Source organism: Pan paniscus, chromosome 2, assembly GCF_029289425.2.
Source record: "Pan paniscus chromosome 2, NHGRI_mPanPan1-v2.0_pri, whole genome shotgun sequence".
In the NCBI taxonomy this organism is placed as follows: Eukaryota; Metazoa; Chordata; class Mammalia; order Primates; family Hominidae; genus Pan; species Pan paniscus.
Window position 1 is genome coordinate 8,760,474 of NC_085926.1, and position 22,996 is coordinate 8,783,469.

At 48.5% G+C, this 22,996-nt stretch overlaps 1 protein-coding gene across 1 annotated transcript; it reads right to left on the bottom strand.

Annotated features, from left to right (window-relative positions):
- Positions 1-83: 83 nt before the first annotated feature.
- On the bottom strand, positions 84-18,790 carry OXTR (oxytocin receptor). Its single transcript, XM_055110898.2, has 3 exons — positions 18,065-18,790; positions 16,835-17,898; positions 84-2,927 (listed from the first exon to the last, which is right to left on the bottom strand). Exons 2-3 carry the CDS (start codon positions 17,754-17,756, stop codon positions 2,680-2,682), a joined length of 1,170 nt encoding a protein of 389 aa, XP_054966873.1. The 5' UTR covers positions 17,757-17,898; positions 18,065-18,790; the 3' UTR covers positions 84-2,679.
- Positions 18,791-22,996: the final 4,206 nt, after the last annotated feature.

Consider the following 22,996-nt stretch of genomic DNA (forward strand, 5'->3'; position numbering starts at 1 on the left):
TCCCTCTCAAGCAGTGAGCCACATAGAGAAACAAAAGTGCTGAGAGGCAAGAGATTCCAAGGAATTCATCCATCAAGCTGGCCTTCTCTTAATTCATCTGTTGAATTTTTTTTGTTTATTTTTATTTTTTAAAGTTCATTGGTTTTTAGTACATTCTTAAAATCGTGCACAATCACCACTAATTTCAGAACATTTTCATCACCCGAAAAAGAAACCCCAAACCCTTAGTAGTCATGCCTCATCTCTCACAGCCTCCAGGCCCTGGCAAACGCTAATCTATATTCACTCTATATAGATTCGTCCATTTTAGACATTGCATTTCAATGCAATCAGACAATATGTGGTCTTTTGCACCTGGCTTCTTTCACTTAGCAAGTTTTCAAGGCTCATCCATGTTGTGGCATGTGTCGGTACTTCATTTCTTTTTAGAGTCTAATAATGTTCCATTGCGTGGATAGACCACATTTTATTTCCCATTCATCAGTTGGTAGACATTTGGGTTGCTTCCACTTTTTGGCTATTACAAATAACGTTGCTATGAACATTGGTGTACAAGTTTTTGTGTGTATGTACGTTTTCATCTCTCTTGGGTAAATACCTAGGAGTGGCATTCCTGGGTCATATGGTCACTCTATGTTTAACTTTTTGAGGTACTGCCAAACTGTTTTTCAAAGCAGGTGCACCATTTACATTCCCACCAACAATTTAAATTTCTACCAGTTTCTCTACATCCTCACTGACACTTGTTGTTGTCCATCTTTTTATTGTAGCCATCCTAGTGATTGTAAACTGGAATCTCATTGTGATTTTGACTTGCATTTCCCTAATGAATAATAATGTTGAGTATTTTTTCATGTGCTCATTAGCCATTTGCATATCTTCTTTGGAGAAATGTCTATTCAAACCGTTAGCCCATTTTTTAAATTGATTTATTTTTCTCCTTATTGTTGTGTTATAAGAGTTATTTCTATATTCCAGATACAAGTCCCTTATCATATATATGACTCGCAAATATTTTCTCCCATTCTGCAGGTTATCTTTTCACCTTCTTGATAGGGTCTTTTGAATCACAAAAGCTTCAAATCTTGATTAAGTCCAATTTACCTATTTTTCCATTGGTTGCTTGTGTCTTTGGTATCATATCTAAGAAACCACTGCCTAATTCAAGGTTACAAAGATCTATGCCTATGTTTCTTTCTAAGATTTTATAGTTTCAGCTCTTATATTTAGATCTTGGATGCGTTTTGAGTTGATTTTTGCACATAGTGTGAGTAAAGGTCCAACCTCATTCTTTTGCACTTGCATATCATTGTCTCAGTGCCATTTGTTGAAAAGACTCTCCTTTCTCTATTGAATTGTCTTGGGAACCTTGTCAAAAATCAATTGACCGTAAGTATAAGTGTTCACATCTGTACTCTTTATTCTACTCCGTATGTCTATCCTTAAACCAGTAACACACTGAGCTGATTACCTTTATCGTAAATTATGAAATCAGGACGTGTGAATCCACCAACTTTGTTCTTTTTCAAGGCTTATTTGGATATTCTGGGTCCCTTGCATTTCTTTATGAATTTTGGGACTAGCTTATCAATTTCTGTAAAGAAGCCAGCTATGATTTTCATAAGGATTGCACTGAATCTGTATGTCAGTTAGGATAGTACTGCCATCTTAACAATACTAAGTCTGATCCATGAACACAGGATGTCTTTCCATTTATTTAAGCCTTCTTTAATTTCTTTCAAATTTTGTAGTTTTCAGTCTTGCACTTGTTTTGTTAAGTTGATTCCTATTTTATTCTTTCTGATGGTATTATAAATGGAATTATTTAACTTCGTTTTCATATTGTTTGTTGCTAGTATAAAGAAATACAATTCATTTTTGTATATTGATCTTGTATCTTGAAACCTTGCAGAACTTGCTTATTAGTTCTAATAGCTGTGTGCGTGTGTGTGTGTGTGTGTGTGTGTGAGTTCCTTAGGATTTTCTATATACAAAACTGTGTCATCTGCAAATAGTTTTACTTCTTCTTTTCCTATCTGGATACATTTATTTCTTTTTCTTTCCCAAATGCTTCTTAAACATTAGCTTCTTAAACATTTTTAACCCAAGTTCTAACAGGTCCACTGTGCCAGATGGTCTTACAAGGTAATCCCCTTCTCTTAGGGCTACCCTCTGACAAGCTGGTCCCCAAGGACCCCAGCATTTGTTCGCTTAAAGGCAAATACACTTTGAGGTCAGGAGGATCTTAGCACCACCCTCCCCATCTGAGGTCCCAACCCCACTGCTTACCCCAAGTCCAGAACACTGGACTTCCTGACCCAATTGGTCACCAATCCTATATTTAACGCTTTTCACAATATCCCAGAATAAAGAAGTAAAAATATACTGGAGTGAAATTACAAGTCCAGGAGAAAAAACAAGCCACTCACTGCCCAGGGTAGCAGTGGGTTCAGGGTGGCAGAAGTACGTGTAGGAGGCCAGGGTGTTGTCTGGTGGCTGAGTCCCCTATCATCTTCCATCATGGAGGCCACTCTCCACCCCACTGAAGCCACCCCAAGGAGTGGAGGGATACAAACTGATAGGTACCTTATACACAAACTTACGCCATCACCTAGGAGCAGAGCACTTATGCCAGCACAGCCTGAGCCTCAGGCTGCAGCCCTGGCCCTGGCTGGTGGGTCACGCCGTGGATGGCTGGGAGCAGCTCCTCTGGCTGGAGCTGCGATGGCTCAGGACAAAGGAGGACGAGTTGCTCTTTTTGCTGGCACTCGTCTCTCCCAGGCGTTTGCCCCTCAGGTAGCTGGCGGAGCAGCACAGGAAGCGCTGCACGAGTTCGTGGAAGAGGTGGCCCGTGAACAGCATGTAGATCCAGGGGTTGCAGCAGCTGTTGAGGCTGGCCAGGAGCATGACGATGATGAAGGCCGAGGCTGAGGGGGTGGGGGCAGGAGAAAGGAGAAAAGGGCATTAATTAACACTGGAGCCACTTCCAGACCTATCTGACTTAAACATCATTTCCTGAGCGATAGCCTTGTCCAAGTACTACATCCTGAATCACAAGATGAGGTACTAAAGAGGCAAAGTTTGTCTTCCTTCTCCCTCCTTGTCCTGGACATGCCCTCAGGCTGTCCTCCAAACCCTCCCCACCAGGCTTAGCCCAGGCTTGGAACTGTCTCTGCCTTTCTCTCACCAGCAGCTTTCCCACTGCCTACCTCCCTCAGCAGAAGCTGAATCCATCACAGCCACCTTTTCATGCATCACTCACCCAACGAGTGTTGAGTGCCTACAACTTCGAGTGTCTGCAAGCACAGTACCTAAAAGCTGCCACACCTAGTTTGCATGCTAGCCTCACCAGCGCCTAGTTACTTGAAGTCCCTAAGAAGCTTCGGTTTCCTAATCTTTAAATGGGCATAAGGAGAGTGCCCAAACCTCTGGGGACTGCTGCAAGGATTAAAGAGTGCCTGGTACACAGTGGGTGCCCAATAAATGATGGCTGCTATCACGACCATGTGCCGGGCAAATCAATCAAATAAAATGAGAAACACCACGATGCAGACATCTTGTGGGTTAGGTAGGCACCGGAAGGGGGTGCCACTCTGACAGTCATGGCCGGCCCCACAAACGGGGCATGTGAGCTGATTCCCAAAGATGCCTATGGTTTTTCCAGGCAGAGCAGGGAAGAAATGTGCTCCAGGCAGAAGGAATGGCACCAGCAAAGGCGTGGCAGCAAGAAAGTGTATGACATCTTCATGGCTGATCAACTGAAAGCATCTCCATGAAGCTGTGCCTAAGAGCACTGCTTCAGCATGACAATAAGACTCATGCAGGAAAAAGAAAGTGACATGGAAGTTATCTGAAGTACTCTGTAAAGGCTACTATACTGAGGACTCATGGAGTTGCAGGCAAAGTTAATGATCAGAAATCAGCTTCAAGACATTGCTTGTCACAAACTGAAACTTCAAGAGGGAAGAAAAAAATCCTAATTCTAGGTACTTCCAAGCACGGGGATAAAAATCTGCCTTCTTTCGATGGCCTTAAATCTGAACAACCAGACATCTCCTGATGACAGACAAGGCCAGGCAACATCTCCAGAAACCTACAAGGAAAACAACTAAGAATTCTGTTCAGCCACCTCCTTGTGTGTGAAGGCAACTGCAAGAAGGCTGGGAAAATCCACTAGTCTTCCTTCTGTCTGCTCTGCAAAATTTTTTGACAAATAACTCTAGAGTTCAGAGCTAAATCCAGGGAAGGACTCTTCACTGGGGATGCTCAAGAGGTGCAAAATCTAGATGTGGCCACTGATGAAGAGAACAGAGATGTTTGTCAGCGAAGTCTTCAAGCACCAAGGGAAGAAAGGCAGTTGGTTGTTGGTAAGTCTACATGAGTGGCTCTCAAAGTGGGCCCCCCTCCCAGAGCGACACATCACATGGGAACTTGCTGGAAATGCACATTCTCAGGCCCCACCCCAGAATTACCCTCTGGAGGTAGGGCTCAGGAATGTTGTAATTCTAATGCACCCTCAAGGTTAAGAACCACTGGTCTAATTAATTGGTGCACCTGTTGGAACAAGAGCAAGCTACAATAGACAGAAAACAAAATTCTTGCAAAAGAGAGTTTTTAGAAAGCAAAGAATGGAAATTTAACTCTTAGTACTAAAATAATAAAGAATAGAAAGGAGGAAAAGTGAAAGAAAAACGATCAATATTACTAAATTCACTGGTTTTAACAAAAAATATTTTGTTAAGAAATTTGCTTTGATTTGGATGGATAAGAAGATGAATTTAAGTTTAGAAACTCTGATAGAATATTTCACCAACAAAATTGAAATTCACCCACAAGACTAAAAACAGAATGTCTTAGAAATAATGAAAGAGGCAAAAATCAACGTGCAAAAGTCAATATTTACAATCTACCAGCCATAAAGGGAAGGACATAGGTGTATAAAGCTTTGCAATGAGGTAGAAGGAAGCATCAGGGATGAAGTTCACAGAAAGACACTGTTTTGCCTAGTTGGACACAGTTATTTGGCACAATCTTATCTGTTCATTTAAGCTATTGGTCTCACTCTTTACTCTTTGGATCTTTCAACTTTTTTATCCTATTTTTTAAAAAACTACAGAAACATCAACAACAAAGAAGAAAATAGTTAATGAATTCCTAAGTAGCCACCAATCCTTCTGCCTCCAAGAGGCTGGTCTGGGTGGGAGAAGTCTGGCCAGCGCCTCTGATCCCACCTGGTGGCCACAGACACGAGTGACCTCAAGTGGGTCCTCAGGGGATGAAGGGCCCTCTCTAAGCTGAACCTGCTCATGTCAAGTTACTAACACTAAGGGCACATTTGGCTGTTCTTAATTTGTCAATATCCTAGTCACCCAAAGTCGTTACGTTTCCAGGAACAGCACTTCAAAGCTCTACCATCAGGGGGAGATCTATTTGGAACACAAAGCAGGGACTATGGAGCATATTTCAAAGGGCTGAGGCAGCAGGAATAAAGGCCCATGGTTGAGAACAGCCAAGATCATTCAGGGACTTCCCGGGAGGCAAGAAGGGAAAAGGGGAGTTTCACAAGAGAAGAGTTTGGAAAGATGGTTTGGAACCAGACAGGAGGATCTTAAATCCAGACAGAGTCTGCCCACTTTACTGTATGGGCAATAGGGAGCCACTGATGGTTACTGAGCAGGTGAGCAACTACGGATTCCACTTCAACCTGCTTTCTGCACTTATTGTATCTTGTATAGGCCATAGCATTCCCCTTTCTGATGGCTAGAAAGGCTGCACAGGATTACAGAGGACTTAGAACAGAACAAAGCACGGAAAATATTGTCCTTACATTTCACAATGTTACTTCCATGTGAGGATGTGACAATGTTGACCATCATAATCACTGCTCGAGCCCGCCCAGAAGAGTACAGTTTTCAAAGTAGCCTTATCCTCATTTTATAGATGAGGAAAGTAAAACTCAGAGAAGGAGAGTCACTTCCCCAAGGGCACACAGCAAGTCACCCTGTGTTCATACATAAAAGTAATGAAGACTGATTCCTTTTAAAAACAGGTTAGCATCCTCACAGGTCAGGTTGGTTCCAATTAGTGAATCCTGTCAGTCCCAAAGCCAAGACAGAAGCTGGTTAGGCAGTTTGCCTAATGTTATGATTCGAGGGACAGAGAGCAACTTCCCTGTTCCCAAAACAAATGTGGTCCACCACCGAGAGTGAGCAGTGCCCATTCCCAATTTTTGATGCTGTGGATGCTGTGGTGCCCCCTGAGTACCCATTCCTCTAGCTGCCCAAGAGCTGCCTGCCAAATGCTTACAGCTGAGCTCCTCTCTGGGCATTGCCTTTGGCCAAAAGGAGTTGCCACCACACCCAATGACTGCTTAGTGCAAATGTGCAAAGGCCAGGCCCCATGCCTTCATCCGGGCTTCTCTGAGGGGCCATGGCCACTCCCAGGCTCCCGGTGAGACTGGCCTCCCTCCGCATTTCCACACAATGCAGCCACAATGATGTCAGTGCAGAGAGGAGGACCTACATGGGCCTGACACAGAAAGGTCTGCTATGCAGCGAGCACCTTCTCCGGGGTCCCTCAGGAAAGGAAGCTGTTCACAGTGGGCGCCCCCTGGCCCACAGAAACACTGGCTGAGAGGCAGGGAGAAGAACCCAGGAACTCAGGATCCAGATGCAAAGTCCTGGGGCCTGGATCCCCCTCCCACCTAATCACTCTCTGAACTACATCTGAGTGAACTACTGCCTGAGCCTCAGTTTCCTTATCTGTAGCATGGAGGCGGCACTCATAAGGCTATTGAGAAAATGAAAAAAAAATTAAAGATCGTGTAAAAGGGCTTTGTGACTGGCAAAGTGTTTATTCAAGTAATTATCATTAACATTAGTATTAATATTAGTATTAATATTAATATTAATGTATGTGAGGTATGACCAACTATAGCAATTCTTTAAAATCCAAGTTTGAAGACTCCCAATCCCAGAACAATAAAAGAAATTATCCTTAGCCCATTTTCCCAACACTTCTCAAAAGTTAAAAAACAAAAAAAATCAAACCCCAGAGCCCTCGGATTGAATTACTTGGCAAGAAAGGAACTCTAGACAGTCCATTCTGGAAAAACTTATTCTACCAGTGACCTAGAAATCCAAAAGGGAAGGTTGCTGCAACTGTGGGCAGGAGCAGGATCTTAGGGTCTTCGCTGGAAGAGCCAGTTCTAATCATGTGTCTCCCACTTTCCTGCCATAAAAATCACATCTCGCCCCACGATCGAGTCCTGAGCGTGTGCCAGACTGCAAACTTACTCTCGCCCATCCTTGCCAGGAAGGGGGGATGAAGAGGAGGTGCTGTCCACCCGGCCTCCGCGGGGGCTGCTGGCCTCACACTTACGGCATTTCCTGGAGGAAGAGGTCAGACATCCATCCTTTCATTCTGCCTCCGCTCCATGCCATGCACTGAGTAGGTGCGAGGATCTAAGTGGAGTCCCTGCCCTCAAGTGATTTCCAGACTCAGGATGAGAAAGAGAGACTTAAAAGACCAGCAGAATATTGAACAGGGGGTAAAGCATTTGGGGAAGGGGCTGCTGGGCACAAGGGCTGGGGACTAGGGGTGGTTTTCAAGTGCAGTCTCTTGTGTGCCAAGCGGGGGACATGAGCAGAAACAGCCACACACCAAACGCCAACATCCCCTGCTGGGCAATTCTGTCCCTGGGAGAATCAACTCTGCATTTCCACTTGGCACCATGATTCACGGAGGGGTGGGAGGCAGAGGTCCACGCTCCATCCTTCCCAGCCTGGCTTTCCTCAAGCCCCAAGAACTCCCCTGTTAGGATTTCCCGGCACTCTCTCCACCCCAGCACTGAAACCCCAAATTAGCCCAGAACAGCTGACGGGCAGCTGGCCACAGCCTCCGGGCTGTGCTGTTCCTGAGGCTACCGGCACGTTTCATATGACTCAAAGACACGTGGCCAAGATCGGCTGAGTCAAAGCAAGCCCATCAACTTTACAAAAGGCCCGCACTTGAGAAACCAATCATTTGCCACAAGGCCTCCCCAGAGTACCAGGAATTCAGATGTAAGTCCCTTATTCCTACAGGACTGTGCGGGCATCTGGGAACAAAACTACGGAAGGCCCTTTCTTAAGAAAATGATTTTTGAATGTATGCTGATAGAAAGATTGAGTCTCAATATATACTACAGGGTGCCTTCTTAGAAAAGACCATTGTTTTACAACTGTGATTTTCCTAAAAATCACAGATGTGTGATCACCCCGTGTAGTGCAAGGTCTGGGTGAAGAGCCAAACGGGTGGGCTACAGAGTTGAAAATGGGTTTCTCTGACAGCACTGCTCCAATCTGGTAGGTGTGCTGGACTCACTGGGCTGGGCCTGAGAATAACCACATTCTGGAAGAAGACAAGCCAGGGCCTTCCTGCAAACGACCAGCCCTTCGCTACCCTTCAAGGAATGACAAGGCCCTCCATCCAATCTGGGCCACACGTGTAAAGGCAAACAGTGAGTGTTGGTAAAAGGTAATATGTTAAAGCTTTGCTGCTCAAAGTGTAGCCAATGGCTGGCTACAGGGCATCTGATAGGCGTCACCTGTTTCCTTGTCAAAACTGCAAACTCTTGGGGCCCCACTCCAGACCTACTGAATCAGAATCTGCATTTTAACAAAATACACATTAAAGTTTGAGCAGCTTCCTTCCAACTAGCTCAAATCGTATAGATAGGAAAGAAGAAATGAATAATGTCACTGTCCACCGTTCTTGATCTCAATGTGGAATGTGCATCTGCTTCTTTGCATAGTAAGCTCCTACTCACCCCTCAGAAATCCTTTTCAAATGACACTTCCCCTCTGAAACCCTCCTGATTTCTTCCCAGGGAGACAGATCAACTAATGCCTTCTCAGGGTATTGGCAGTACTTGGTAAATAAATAGCTCTATAACAGCATCACCCAATCATTTTGTCATTATTTTTTGATACTCTTTGGCTGGGGACTGTGTCTTATTGGTAGCTCCGTCCTTAGGCTGCTAACAGCTACTGGAAAATAGGAAGAGTTCAATAAGGAGCTGAATTGAACTGAAGCATGAAATTAGCAGGCAAGAGGTCCTGATAAATCAGCCACCGCTGTCAGTATGTTGGAAGGGCTACAAATAATTTCCCTGCTCAACCACAGGATATGGCCTCCCAGTAAGGTGACTGGACTCAAATGCAATTCCCTCTGGGAAAATTAAGTTCGCCCTCAGATATGATCAGGTGGAGAGAAAGGGAGAGAAACAGAATGTGCAAGGGTGCTGTTGGGGTGGGAGATATGGGCCGGGAGGGCAGAAGCCCACAGTCTCAAAGCATCTGACTAAAGGGCAGGAAGCCTTAGCTCCCGGCTGAGCACAAAAGGAGATACTGGCAGAGGCTGCCCCTCAGTGCAGGAATCAGGAGTAAGGATTTGGGCCTTGGGGCTGGGACACTGGACACCACCTGGTTACACCTCTCTCCCACCCATACCTTAGACAAGACCCAGCCTAGGGTACCTCTAAACCAGAGCTAGAACCTTCCAACTGGCCTCCCGCCTCCTCCAGGTGAGACAGTTGTTTCTCTTTCAATACTCTTGTTCCCAGCATCCTTGGACTTGCCACCATGCGCCAACTGAACCTGCAGCCCCTTTGCTAAAATGCTAGGCCTGTACCCAAAATGACTCCCACTCCATCAGCTACGCTGACTTGCCCCAGCAGCATATTCCACCCTCTATACAACCTAAGTCCTATTCTGAACTTCAGAAACCTGAGATTCTGAACCCCGGAAACCTGAGTTGTGGGCAGGCTCAGCCCCACACCCGAAGTCAGCACTGCCGCTCCACCTGACAGTAACCCAGCAGAAACTGGGGGTGTCCCTCCCAGAGGTCTGTGGGTGTACCCAGAACTCTGTGATCAACCTTGACCACACTGTCCCACATTTATGCATGTCAGCAGCTGGCCGCAGGAGGGCGAGGGCTTGGGAGGGCCCCTTGCCAACTCTCTTCACTTGGGGGTTGACAGATGAAAGCAGAGGTTGTGTGGACAGGAGCCTGCAGAGGCATCAGTAACTGTTTTTTGGAGTGAATGACTTAGCATTCAGAGGAAGAAGCCCCGCAAACTGGGAAAACAGGGATGGTTTCCTGAAAGGGGCACTGGATGAGGCTGCCATGTTCAGCTGTTCAGGCTGTGCACTGCAAAGCTCCTAGGAACACCCTGTTCGTAGACCATGAGGTAAAAGGCATCCCCTGGAGTTGTGCCACAAAGCAGCCCACACAATGGACTTGGGCTTCAAAGGATGGGAATCCGTGGAAGAAACTGGGGTGGGCGTTCCCATGGCAGGAACAGTATTAGCAAAGGTGCAAAGACAGCAAGGCCACAGGAACTTGTGGAAAGCAGCAAATCATCGGGCCTGGCTGGGGGTACACAAGGCAGGCTGGCCAGAGACCAGAGCAACAAGAGAGTACTCACTGCCAGGTATTAGTTTAAAAAGCAGAACAAGGGGTCTAAGCCAGCAGTTCTGAACCAGGGATGACTCTGCCCCTTAGTGAACTTTTGGCAATGTCTGGAGACAGTTTTGGTGGCCACAGTTGGCAGGCACGTAGCACGTAGAGGACGGGAATGCTGCTAAATATCCCACCATGCACAGAACAGCAGCTCCTCCCTGACACACACACACACGCCAAAGACTATGCAGCCTAAAATGTCCATAGTGCCAAAGTTGAAAAAATCGTGCTCTAAACCAAGAAGGTGAAAATGGAAAGAGAAACAAAGTGCCAACCTGAGGCATGTGGTGCAGCTGAGATGATAGAACTGGTGGACACAGGGAGGATGAGAGGGGCATGGCACTGAACCCAGAATGCTGGGCGGGCAGTGCCATCAGCAGATGTGTACCTAGGTGTGTGTGTGTGTAGGTGTTGCAGGAAGAGCCCAAGATGTCAGGACCTTGGGGCCAGATAGTGGGGGAGGGTTCAGCTTCCATGGATCTGAGGCAGGTCCAGCGATCTAACAAGCACCCAGGAAATCCCCAATTCGAAGGTGTAGATCATCGGGAAAACTGCTGGCCTGGGGCGGCAGGGGTTGGGGTCGTCATGCAGTGTGTCAGTCTCTAGTGTAAGATGGCTGGGTTCCAACCCCAGCTCCATCACTTACTCAGCAGTGATCGTGGGCAGGTCACACCTCTCTAAGCCTCAGTTTCATCATCTGTAGAAAAGCCATGATGGGCCCCTTCCTTGCTGCATTAGGGTGAGGAGCAGAAATGGCCTGGGCACAGGCCTTGCTCACAGTGGGCACTCAGCCAGTGGTGGCTGCTGTTACCAACTGATCCCACTCCTCCCTTCACCAAAGCTGAGGTCCAGAGAGGGTGTCAAAGTTCCATTATGAGCTGTTATCCCCATTGCTCAGATGGGAATGGCAGAGGTCCAGAGGCCATCAAGAAACATTGCCCCAAATGACACAGATGGCAACAAGACCAGGTCCCAGAAGGGGACTGGCTACTTCCCACTACTGTCTCCTGGGGCTGGGGGCTCTGGCAGGTGGGGTCAGGTGTACAGGGTCTGGCTTCAGCCCCTGGGAGGGAGCCCTGTGGGGTTGCCTTTGCTTCCAAAAGTTGCCAGGGCAAGGTGGTAAGGTCAGCTGGTGGGCCAGTGCCTCAGGTCACACCCAGACACGCCAGCCCGGGGCCACAGACCTCATCCAGCCTCCACAGACAGCATGATGCAGCCAGGGCACCTGCTAATCTCCTCCTGATCCGAGGCCCTCCACAACCCCTCTTCCCCTCCTCACCCCTCCCGAAACCCACACAGACAGCCATCAAATGGAAACATGATGTAGCAGGGCCTCACCCAAGAGGCTGGTTTGGGGTTAGCTTTTGAGTTTTTTGATTTTGGATTTTTGTCTTTTTAGCTGTTATTTATCAAACCTTTGGGGGGAAAAGAAGTGAAATCACCGCAGGGCAGAAACCCTAAGGGAAAACATTAACATTAGCTAAGAACATAAAAGAACACACAATTACTTAATCATATAAGTGTCTGAAGTTAACTGTCCATCTAATTGTGATTTGTACCCAGAAGGGCCGAGCTTGTGCACTCTTCATGGCCCAGAGTGAATATCCTGTCCAAGCTTCTCCTGCCGGCCCACCATGCTCTCCACATCACTGGGTCACTTCAAGAAAAAGCCCCTCCAAGGGGCCTGGTCCCCCACACCTCGGGCACAGCATTCATGGAAAGGAAAGGTGTACGGGACATGCCCGAGGGTCCTCAGTCCCACAGAAACAGGGAGGGGCTGGGAAGCTCATTCTACAGATGGGGAAACAGTTCAAACCAGGCCTCCTGTGCCTGTCAGCCCTCCTCCCGGTCCAACGCTCCTGACAGATGTTTGGTTGCCCCAGTGATGGGGCGCTCCTTTCTTTTCCAGGTTGCCAGTTCTGTTTTGGACAGCTGCTTAGAAAGTCCCTATTCCTCCTGAGTCCAGCTCTTCATGGCCATCCCTGCCCCATCTCACTCACCTCTCTGCTCCCATTTTCCACGTATTTGGCAAGCACTGGTTGAGCTATCAATGACTGTGCAGCCTTGTGCCAGGCATCCCCTGGAGTAAAAGGCATCCCCTGGAGTTGTGCCACAAAACAGCCCACACATTGGACTTGGGCTTAACAAGTAGGGAACAGGACAAGCAGCGTCCCTGCTGTGATAGGGCTCACAGTCCACCTCTCCGGCCTTAACAAGCTCCTCTCTCACCTCCCAGCCTCCCCGGACACATCACCTGCTGTCCACTCCCATTCCCTCCACCCAGGCTCAAGACAAGAATCCCCATATTGTCCATCAGGAAGGGGCCATAGGTCACACCATTTAATCCTCACATCAACCCCAGGCAGTGAGCCGTGCTATCCTTATTACATGGAGGAGGAGGCGGAGGCTCAGAGCAGGTAAAGCAACTGGCTTAAGGACACTGGACTGGGCGTTTTACCAGGGAGAGGCTGGAAGGAGAAGACTAGAGACAGAGACCCCAAATCCTGTCCACCGCACCCAATCAACATCAACCAACCCTAGAAATGCAAACAGCCCCACTCTACCAAACTCCCTCCTCATCCTCATCTCCTCCCTCAGAACTGCCCCAGGGTCAGAGCCCCTGCAATCAGCATAGAAAATGCCACTGGGTTCAAGGGAAAAGGCTGGTGCCAAATCTTTGGCTTTGGAATTTAATTCTGAAAGATATATAAAGGCCTTGTGAAACCCTGCATGGGGCATCCAGTCTCACCAGCCTCACCAAGTCAGCACCCGACAGCATCCGGCTGCTTTGAAGAATGGATCTCATCAAATTACCCAGATGCTCCCATTGGCTCTTTCTTCTGAATCATGGAAATATTTAAACTTAAAGTTTTCCTCTTTGGTTCTTATAACAAGTAACCACGTGTAGAGCTTGTCTATACATAGAGAGACTATTATTATTAATAGTATTATTACTATTATTGTAATAGTTTTATTTTCCTTTTCTTCTCCCTATTGCCTGCTTTATCCCAGTTTCCTTATATCTATTTTATCTTGTTGAGGCACATAAATTTTTGTCCACCACTGCACATTACTTTTGGAACAAGGTGAGCTTTAAACCCATAAAGGCAGCCCTTGGTATTTGTGAAGGCATATGAGGGAATGAAGTTGCTCAAGGGAGAGATGGAAAAGAGAGAGCAAATGCTGAAGCAGAGAGGGACTTCGGGTCCCTGGGCCACCACATCTACAGCCGCCAGAAGCGTGACATTCCACCCACTCTGGCAGCCTCGATGGGTGGCCATTGGCTAAGCTTCCCTACCTCCCTGGGGTTTTCATGATAAAGCAAGAACAGACCCATGTGTGCCCCACCTCTCCTGCCTCCCTGTGAGCCTGCTCCACCTGCAAGCATCCCTGGATGACATCACACTGTTAGCCACAGGCTTCAGTACTGGCTCCTCAGGTGATGAGTGGAGTAAGGGGCCCTGGTCTAGATATTTCCACATCTAAATTCTGTCCTCTTGGAGAGGAAAGTGGGGCTGTGCATTAATTCCACTTTTCTGATAATAACCTCTTGAGTAGCTCAAGTGTGGTTCTCTTTTATTCCTTCCTTAACACTTGCTGGTAGCCTCTGGATTGAGAGGTATCTCCAAAGTGATGCAGACACCATTTCCACCTGCCAGTTGCAATTATCCAAATTAAGGCCAAGTGGACACACGGCTGGTGTTCTAACTGAGCTCACAGCCACTCTGACCCCTGCATCCCCGAGGCCTAGGCATGATGTGGCCAGGCTGGTGGTGGCCAGAGTCCACATCATCACCTCGGTGTTTGATGAGGTGCTCACATCTGGACTGGGCTCCTGCTCCTGGCTGTGTGCTTGGGGCAGCGGGGAGGTCCCGGCTGCAGCAGCATCATGAATCCCTGCCGGTCTGTGTTTGGATTCTTCTCAGTACCTGAGACAGAATGCTGAGGAGGACCAAGAGAAGCCCTGGGTTTTTCATGCAACACCCACCCTTCCCTGTGAATTCCTAAAGAAGCAAAGGGAAGTAGGACCTGAAATTCTTAAAGTCCTCTTCTTTCCCTGCCCTTTGGGCTTCAGCAGGAGCCCGTCTCTACTGAAGGTCTGGTCCCCAGGAAAATCCTCAGAGGACCACAAACACTCAAGAGGCCTATGACCTCCACTCTGGCCAGGATCTGTGTGTGTCTGTTTTTTTCTCTCTCTTTTGCTTCTAAGACAAAGAAATCAATCGTTGACGTGCTTTTAAAGTGTAGAAAAGATCTAAACTTCGCTTCACGGTACGTGTGACGTGTTGACCACACACTTTCCTTCTTTAGGGAGGACACACAGTGAGAAGAGGAGTGCAAGTGAGGGGGCTGAAAAGCAGGAAGCCATAGAGGAGGGAGCTGGGAGGAAAGGGAAGGAGAAAAATCACCAGAGACTCAAGACATGAATGGGAGAGGCGAGGGGACCCCAAGGAGAGAGGAGTGGAATGTCTGTTGAATGAATTAACTGAATGCTGAAATGTCCTCATTCTAAAAGCAAGACACTAAGCCTCAAGGGGAATAAAGAGATCTCTCATCTAACATCCCAAAGCTAGTAAGGGCTGGAGGAGGACTAGACCCCACATCTCTCCAGTATCTACTCCAAAGGGTGCTGGTTTCACTTTCTTGATAGTTGGTGTTCGAGCTCCTCAAGACCTGGATCTGGTTTCTTCAGATCTGCCCAGGAAACAGGTGAGGCCTAAGGCCTTACTTAGAGACTTCCACTACTGGCTTTTCCCCAACCCCCCTCCCTCATCATGCGTCCTTCATAAGAACCCTGGCACCGGAAACGTCAGCTCTGCCTCTGACTTGCTGTGTGACCTGGTGCAAGTGCCTTCCCCTCTCTGGGCCCTAGAACCCTCTCTGTAAGTTGTTACCAGGGGCCACAGGTGTTCAGTAAATATTGAATAACCAGTGTCTTGGCCACGAAAGCAAACACTGAGCTAACTGGGAGGGTTCCATAAAGCCTGGAGTCTGTGATTTTCAGAAAGGACCAAAGCAAAGTTACCAAACTGAATGAAAGCAACTGGCACTGAGACTTCAGCTTCCCAGGATGCATGTATTTGAGACTATTGGGAGCAGTAGTAACTGCACACAGAAATGGGACATTTACAGTGTCTGGAGTGCAGAAAGGGTGAAAGCAAATCCTTTGGTCTTTCTTTACAAACATTTGAAGTCCCCAGCATCCAGCAAGCGTTATGGGATTGCCTTCAAACAAAAACTTATAAATCATTCACCACCAGCAATCACCCCCTCCTGCTCTTTCCAAATGAGCTACTGGAAAGGGGTTGGGGGGCAGGGAGTGACAGGAAGCTGCCTGGTGCTCTGTGCCTTGGGGACAGCCACCCAGCACCAGCCACAAACCCCAGAGCCCTAGGGTGCCTCTGTTCCTCCAAGCTTTCTCCCTAGGTCGCCCTCTTCTATGCCCTCCTCTTAGCTTTCTGGCACAGGCCAAGAATGGACAATTGCCCCACCCTCAGCCTTGTCCTCAGCAGTCCTCCAACCTGGAAGGCACATTCCCCGCCTACAGAAATCACTCAGCCTCCCCCTCAAACTTGAATGTCCCCCTCAAGGCTTTCTTCTCTTTCCTCCAAGTGGAAGTGAAGTCTCAGTCCTGGGCGCTCTCCTCCCTAAGCCTGCCCACCACTCCTTGCAGTACTCACCTCTCTGCATGGAGACTCATCACCTCCACTCGATGAGGAGTTCAGGGATTTGTCTTCACCTCTCCCTTGGACTCCTCTGCCCCCCAACACCCCTTTCAACTACTAGGTGCTTGGTTGGACAAATCGTCCACCCCTGCAAGGCTGTCCTTGTCCAAACCAGACTTCTTGGCTTCAGCTGGATTTCTTGAACTTAAAGTGGAAGTTCATCTTAACGTGAACTTAAAGTTGAAGGAGCTTGAGCTTGGCCAGGGGTTCCAAACTTACCTCCACCACCTCCTCCTAACCACGTGGGAAAGCAGATGGAGTCCCTTGAACCTGTTTCCACCACCACAGTAAACCATACAGCCCAGATGCAGCCCAAGGACTGTGCTAAGGACTTTAACTGCATTTTCTCGTGGCATTCCTCTATGCCTGGTGACAGTTGGTACTTTTATCCTTATTGCCGCCTTACAGAAGAGAAAGTGGAGGCTCAGGGAGGTTAATTGCCCTAAGTCACTTGGTCAAGGGATGACAGAGCAGTGACTCTGTGGGATTTCAAACCCGCTTATCCCCCAGGAAGTCCACAGACCCCTGGACATTCTGAGGCAGCAAGATAAGGGCCTCCCCCAGCCACCAGGCTCCCTCCTCCTGGGTCTCCCAGCCCTGGCTACCTTCCTTGGGCGCGTTGGCATCCCAGACGCTCCACATCTGCACGAAGAAGAAAGGCGTCCAGCACACGATGAAGGCCAGCACGATGATGAAAGTCATCTTGACCGTGCGGATCTTGGCCTTGGAGATGAGCTTGACGCTGCTGACACGCGCCAGGGCCACGCGCCCCCCATCGCCAGCCGCCGCGCCCTCTGGCGCCTCGGCCGCCGCCGCTGCAGCGGTCTTGAGCCTCAAGTTCTGCCAGATCTTGAAGCTGATAAGGCCGTAGCAGGCAGCGAGCACGATGACCGGCACGATGTAGACAGCTAGCGTGATCCACGTGATGTAGGCCTTGGGTCCCCAGGGCTGGATGAAGACGGCCCAGCAGTCGAAGACGCCGTCAGCCACCTCGCGCAGAGAGAAGATGTGCACCTGCGGCGCGCTGGCCACCAGGCAGCCGAGCCACGTGGCGAGCACTGCCAGGCGGTCGGTGCGGCGGCGCAGCGAGCGCAGCGGCTGGCAGATCGCCAGGCAGCGGTCCAGGGACATGAGCAGCAGCAGGTAGGTGGAGGCGAACATGCCCACCACCTGCAAGTACTTGACCAGGCGGCACAGCAGGTCGGGCCCGTAGAAGCGGAAGGTGATGTCCCACAGCAACTGCGGCAGCACCTGGAACACTGCCACCACCAGGTCGGCGATGCTTAGGTGCTTCATGAAGAAGAAGAGGCGCGAGTGCTTCTGGCGTGTGGTGCGCAGCGCCAGCAGCACACACGCATTCCCGCTCAGCGCCAGGAACAGGATGAGACACAGCACCGCCACCTCCACGCGCGCCAGGGCCTCGTTGCGCCGCGGGGGTCCGGCGGTGCGGTTGCCCTCGGCCCCCGGCGGCGCGGCGCTGGCGTTGACTGCCTCGGCGCTCCAGTTGGCTGCGAGCGCGCCCTCCATGACCCTGGCGGCAGCGGTGCGCCCCGGCCTTCGAGCCCTTTACGGCTTGGCGCGGCTGGGCCGGATCCGGCGTGTCGGAGGGTGTAGGGGCGCCTGGGGCTCCACTCCTGGAGACTCCACGGACGGATCTGCTGAGTCCACCCTGAAACAAACCGGGAGGGCCGTGAGGAGACCGCCGCGTTTCTCTTCCGACGCGGGTAGGGCGTGCTTGTCCCATTCCCAGGAACCCAAGTCATCTGAAACAACGGGGCACAACCGCCGGCCTCGGGTTGCTCAGCCGCCACCCCAGAAATCCCCGTTGGAGGTACCTCCTCTGAGCCACTGCAAATGAGCGGGAATCCTCTACCAGCCACAAGCCCAGAGCCCCCAGCGTGCCAGTTCCTTGGGATGTTCAGCGGCTTCCACTGGGGGAGAAGGGAGGGTCAAAATCAGCAACGTTCCTCCGGGAGTGGGAATCTAAAACCAAATCACCTCCCCGAGGGAATCTCCAAACTACCTACTCGCCCCACGCTCCGACCCTCAGCATATCCACCTCCCGCGGGACCCCCAAACCAGCCCCTCTCCTAGTAAACATTAATTCAAGTAATTCCTCAGGAAATCCCCAAATAGCCACTTGCCTGGGAAACCCCAGCTCTGGTCCTTCCCCCTCTAACCCCCTTTTCTAAGACGGTCGGCCGTCACTCCCTGAACTTCCACAGCACCTGATTCGGTGGAAACCCGGTTCTGCAGTCCCTCCTGGGGGAACCCCAGCCTCAAAGCCCAAGATGCCCAAGCGCTGTTCCCAGACCCTGGCATAGACACCTCCCGCGGGGCTCCTCCCCAGCCCGGCAGCCTCGAAAGTTCTGGAACCCCTGACTTGCGCTTTGGACCCAGATAATCAAGGACTCTGAGTCTCAATCCCGAGAAGTCACTTTACAATCTCTCGGAACACCCCGCGCTCCTCCAGGAACAAGGAGTGCGAGGCACCCCACCACCTCCACTCGGGTCCCGACGGCTCCACCGGCCCTAGCCATCCCGTCCACCCCTGCTTAGCACCCAGCTACCTGCACCGAGTCCGCAGGTGAACCTAAAGTTGACTCCCCCCGGGGAAGTTGCACGGCGACTGACGGCCTCAGTGACGCGTGCGCTCCCGGCCCGAGTTGGGATGGCCTGCCGGCTGCACCTAATGTGATGCTAAGCTGAGGTCTCTCACTGGAGCCTCGGTTGGAATCCCCTCGCCGCAGCCTGGCTGGTCGCTGGATGGGTACAGGAGGCGAGCGAGGAGCGCCTCCCAGGCTGCGCGCGCGGACAGCGTCTGGATGCGGCGCTGTGCGCTGGGGCTGAGGCTGCACTATCGCACGGGTCCGCTAGGGGGCGGGCGAGGCCAGCCGCGCAGACCCCTCCGGAGCGGAGCTGGTTCGCCCAGCGTTGGTCCCAGAGCCTTAACAAATGGGTTTATTTTGCAGTGGTTTAAAACTGCGAGAGGGAGGGAACTCGTAAATAACCCGCCCGTTTCTTCCTTTCTTGGTTTAGAAGCTCTTGACTCTGAGACACATAGGAGGCTTGAATAATAATGTTTTTCCCCGGGTAGATAATGATGAAGTTACAAAAGCATTTAAACCGATTATTTCCCAAAAATGATGTTAATTTTCAGGCTTTTCTCTCCCCCCACACCTCCAGCTTGATGTAATGGCTTTAGCAGTGAACTCAAATAAGTCTTTGCTTTGGAATACTTTTGTTCCTATTCCCGTTAATGAGGAATTAGAAATGGCCTCTATTCTAAGCAGTGCTGGGAGAGGCTTTATTTTTTCGGTAGTTTTAGAGGAAATTCTGAAGCACAACACTGTCTTCATTTAAAGTGATTCTGCTTGTCTGCGCCCAAGAGCCGTTTCTGCCTCCTTGTCGCGCTTCGGAATTAAAATTCTAAATGATGCCAAAGGAAGATAAAATGTTAAAGACAGCTGCTCAGCCTCCCTGCCCCTTCTCTATTCTAAAATCATTTCTTGGAGTAATTTACAGTGGCCAAGAATTAAGGCAGAAAAAAAGGCCAGGATTCAAAAATAAACAGGGCTCTTTAAAATGCATTAAATGTGTATTTCCTCCTGACATTTCACTTCTCCGCCTTTTTATTATGTGGAGAGAATTGAGTTAGCCAAGGACTGGGTTTCCTTGCCAGCCCCATGCCGAGATATCCCAGGGGCCAACCTTACAGCACCTGGATCCCAGGGTTCTAGCTGAGTAATCATTCCAGAATGGGACTGGGAATCTTGACAGCATTGCCAAGGGGTGGCAGGCAGTATTAATCAATATTAGTCAATAGTACCTATCGGCCTCGAAAATTATAGATTAAAGTTACAGACGACTCAGGTGAGAATGAAGTGACCTTGGGCAAGCCCCTTCTCTTTGGGCCTCAGTCTCCTCATATGTAAAATGAGAGCACTGGTCAAGATAGCTAATGTCTGAGGTCCTGTCCCTCTGGTTTTCCGAAACTGTATAATCTGTGCAATCTGAGAGTTCAATCCTAGCAGGTAAAACACCCCTGCCTCACTCCACGGCTGGATGAAGGCAGATTTTTCCCTATGAGCCCCTGACTGGTAAATGTGAGAAGGAAAACACTGGCCTGTAGAACCAAGCCTGCCCTTCTTTCTCCTGGAAGACAGCTGCTTTCTAGGGAGCAAGTTTACTGAGCCACTTCACCAAGGACAGACGCTTCTACCCTTTGTAGGGAAGCCTGCCTACCTGTGTGGTCCTCGCGTAGCCCGTGAGACAGCCTAATTCTGGATTCACCTAACAGGGCTATTTAGTCTCATGCAAAAGGTAAATTCTCTAATTTAGTCTTAATCTAAACAACAACAACAACAACAAAAGTAATAGTGTGATCCCCATTTCCTGTCTTTTGTTTTATTTCTCATTGTGTGCAGAAACCAGGCAGGAAATAGAGAGGTCCCCTCGAAAACTCCTAACAATGAATAAGACATGCTCCTTCACCTTTGAGCTTCGGCCAGGGAGAAAAACACATATTAGGTTGGTGCAAAAGTAATTGTGGTTTTTGCTATTAAAAATAATGGCAAAAACTGCAATTACTTTTGCATCAACCTAATATTTGCGGTGTGACAACAATAAATGATGTTACAGAAGTGAGGACTGCTGGGGGCTGAGGTAATACTTGGGAGATCGTTTTACAAAGAGGTAGCTGGATTTCAGAGCTCCAGAATGAGTTCTCTAGGAAGCAAAGAAAAAAGGCATACTTCTCAGAGAGTGGTACAGGGGAATCACTTTGGCGTTTTGGAGGAAGGACTAAAGATGAATTGCTTGGTGCCTAGCACATTGCCAGCACTTAATATATACAGTTGACCCTCTATATCCCTGTATCTGTGAGTTCAGTGGATTCAAACAATCGTGGATTGAAAATATTCAGGAAAAAAAAATCCTCAAAGTTCCAAAAAGCAAAAATTGAATTTGCCATGTGCCACCTACAACACTGAATGCACACAAATGCAGTGATGAGTGACATTGCATTAGGTGTTACAAGTAATCTTGAGATGACTTAAAGTATGTGAGAGGATATGCACGTGTTATATGCAAATACTGCTTCATTTTATATCAGGGATTTGTGTATCTTGAAGGCTCCCGGAACCAATCCCCCATGGATACCAAGAGATAACTGTACTTATTGATGCTAAAGGAACTTCAAGGCCATGTAAAGGAGAATGGGTTTTATTCTGTAACCCAACATTCCCCAAAATGTGGGATGGAATACTTTCTGATAGTGTTAAATGTGAATTTAATATTGAGTGATACTGAATAACAGGGAGGAAATTCAGTTCTCAGTTCTGCTTCTTTACTTTTGACGTCAGCAAAGAGAAAGTCTGATATAACAAAAATCAGGAAGGTGCTAGTGTAAAGATGACTGAGGTTAGAAGGCATTGGTGAGGAAGGTGAGGTGCCTGGAAGGACTGCAAGCAAAATAACGTACTCAAATCTGTGCTTGGTGAGAGAATGCTGGTAGCCACAGGGAAGATGGGAAAGGAGATACTGGCATTATGAAGGCCTTGGAGATCCAGGCAAGAGATGCTGTAGGCATGGACAAAAGATGTGACATTACAGGGTGTCTTACGGTCTTCCAAAGAAACAGAACCATTGGGATGTATATATGTAGAGAAAGAGATTCATTTAAGGAATTGGTTCATGTGTTATGGAGGCTGGCAAGTCCAAAATCTTCAGAGTGAGCTGACAGGCTGGAGACCCAGGGAAGAGCTGATTTTGCAGGTCAAGTCCAAAGGTCCTCTGCTGCGGAATTCCTTCTTGCTCAGGGAGGTCAGTCTTTTGTTCCATATAGACCTTCAACTGATTGGATAAGCCCACCAACTTTATGGTGGGTGATCTACTTTATTCCAGATGTTAATCTCATCCAAAAATACCTTCACGGAAACATCCAGAATAATATTTGACCAAATATCTGGGCACCATGGCCCAGCCAAGCTGACACATAAAATGAACCATCACAGACAGAGATTCAGCAATCCCTGATTTACAAATGTCCTCATCTGTCTGAGTATCCGGCCGTCTTTTTTTTTCTTTTATTTTAAGTTCTGGAGTTCATGTGCAGTATGTGCAGGTTTGTTACCTAGGTAAATGTGTGCCATGGTGGCTTGCTGCACCTATCAACCCATCACCTAGGTATTAAGCTTAGCACACATTAGCTATTTTTCCTGATGCTCTCCCTCCCTCCGCCCCCGTGACAGGCCCCAGCGTGTGTTGTTCCCCTCCCTGTGTCTGTGTTCTCATCATTCAGCTCCCACTTATAAGTCAGAACATGTGGTGTTTGGTTTTCTGTTCCTGTGTTAGTTTGCTGAGGATAATGGCTTCTAGCTCCATCCATCCTGCAAAGGACATGATCTTGTTCCTTTTTATGGCTGCATAGTATTCCATGGCATATATATCTATATCTATCTATCTATCTATCTATCTATCTATCTATCTATCTATATATCTCACATTTTTTTCTTTATCCAGTCTATCATTGATGGGCATTTGGGTTGATTTCATGTCTTTGCTATAGTGAATAGTGCTGCAGTGAACATACATGTGCAGGTATCTTTACAATAGAATGATTTATATTCCTTTGGGTATATACCCAGTAATGAGATTGCTGGGTAAAATGGTCTTTCTGGTTCTAGGTCTTTGAGGAATTGCCACTCCCTCTTCCACAATGGTTGAACTAATTTGCATTACCACCAATAGTGTAAAAACATTCCTAT

Bases quoted from the DNA above. Each gene is read 5' to 3' on its own strand.
- OXTR (XM_055110898.2), bottom strand. From the start codon at position 17,756: ATGGAGGGCGCGCTCGCAGCCAACTGGAGCGCCGAGGCAGTCAACGCC. The intron at 2,928-16,834 runs GTAGCCAGGGCT...CCACCCCCTCAG, and splicing joins TGCCAACGCGCCCAAGGAAG to CCTCGGCCTTCATCATCGTC.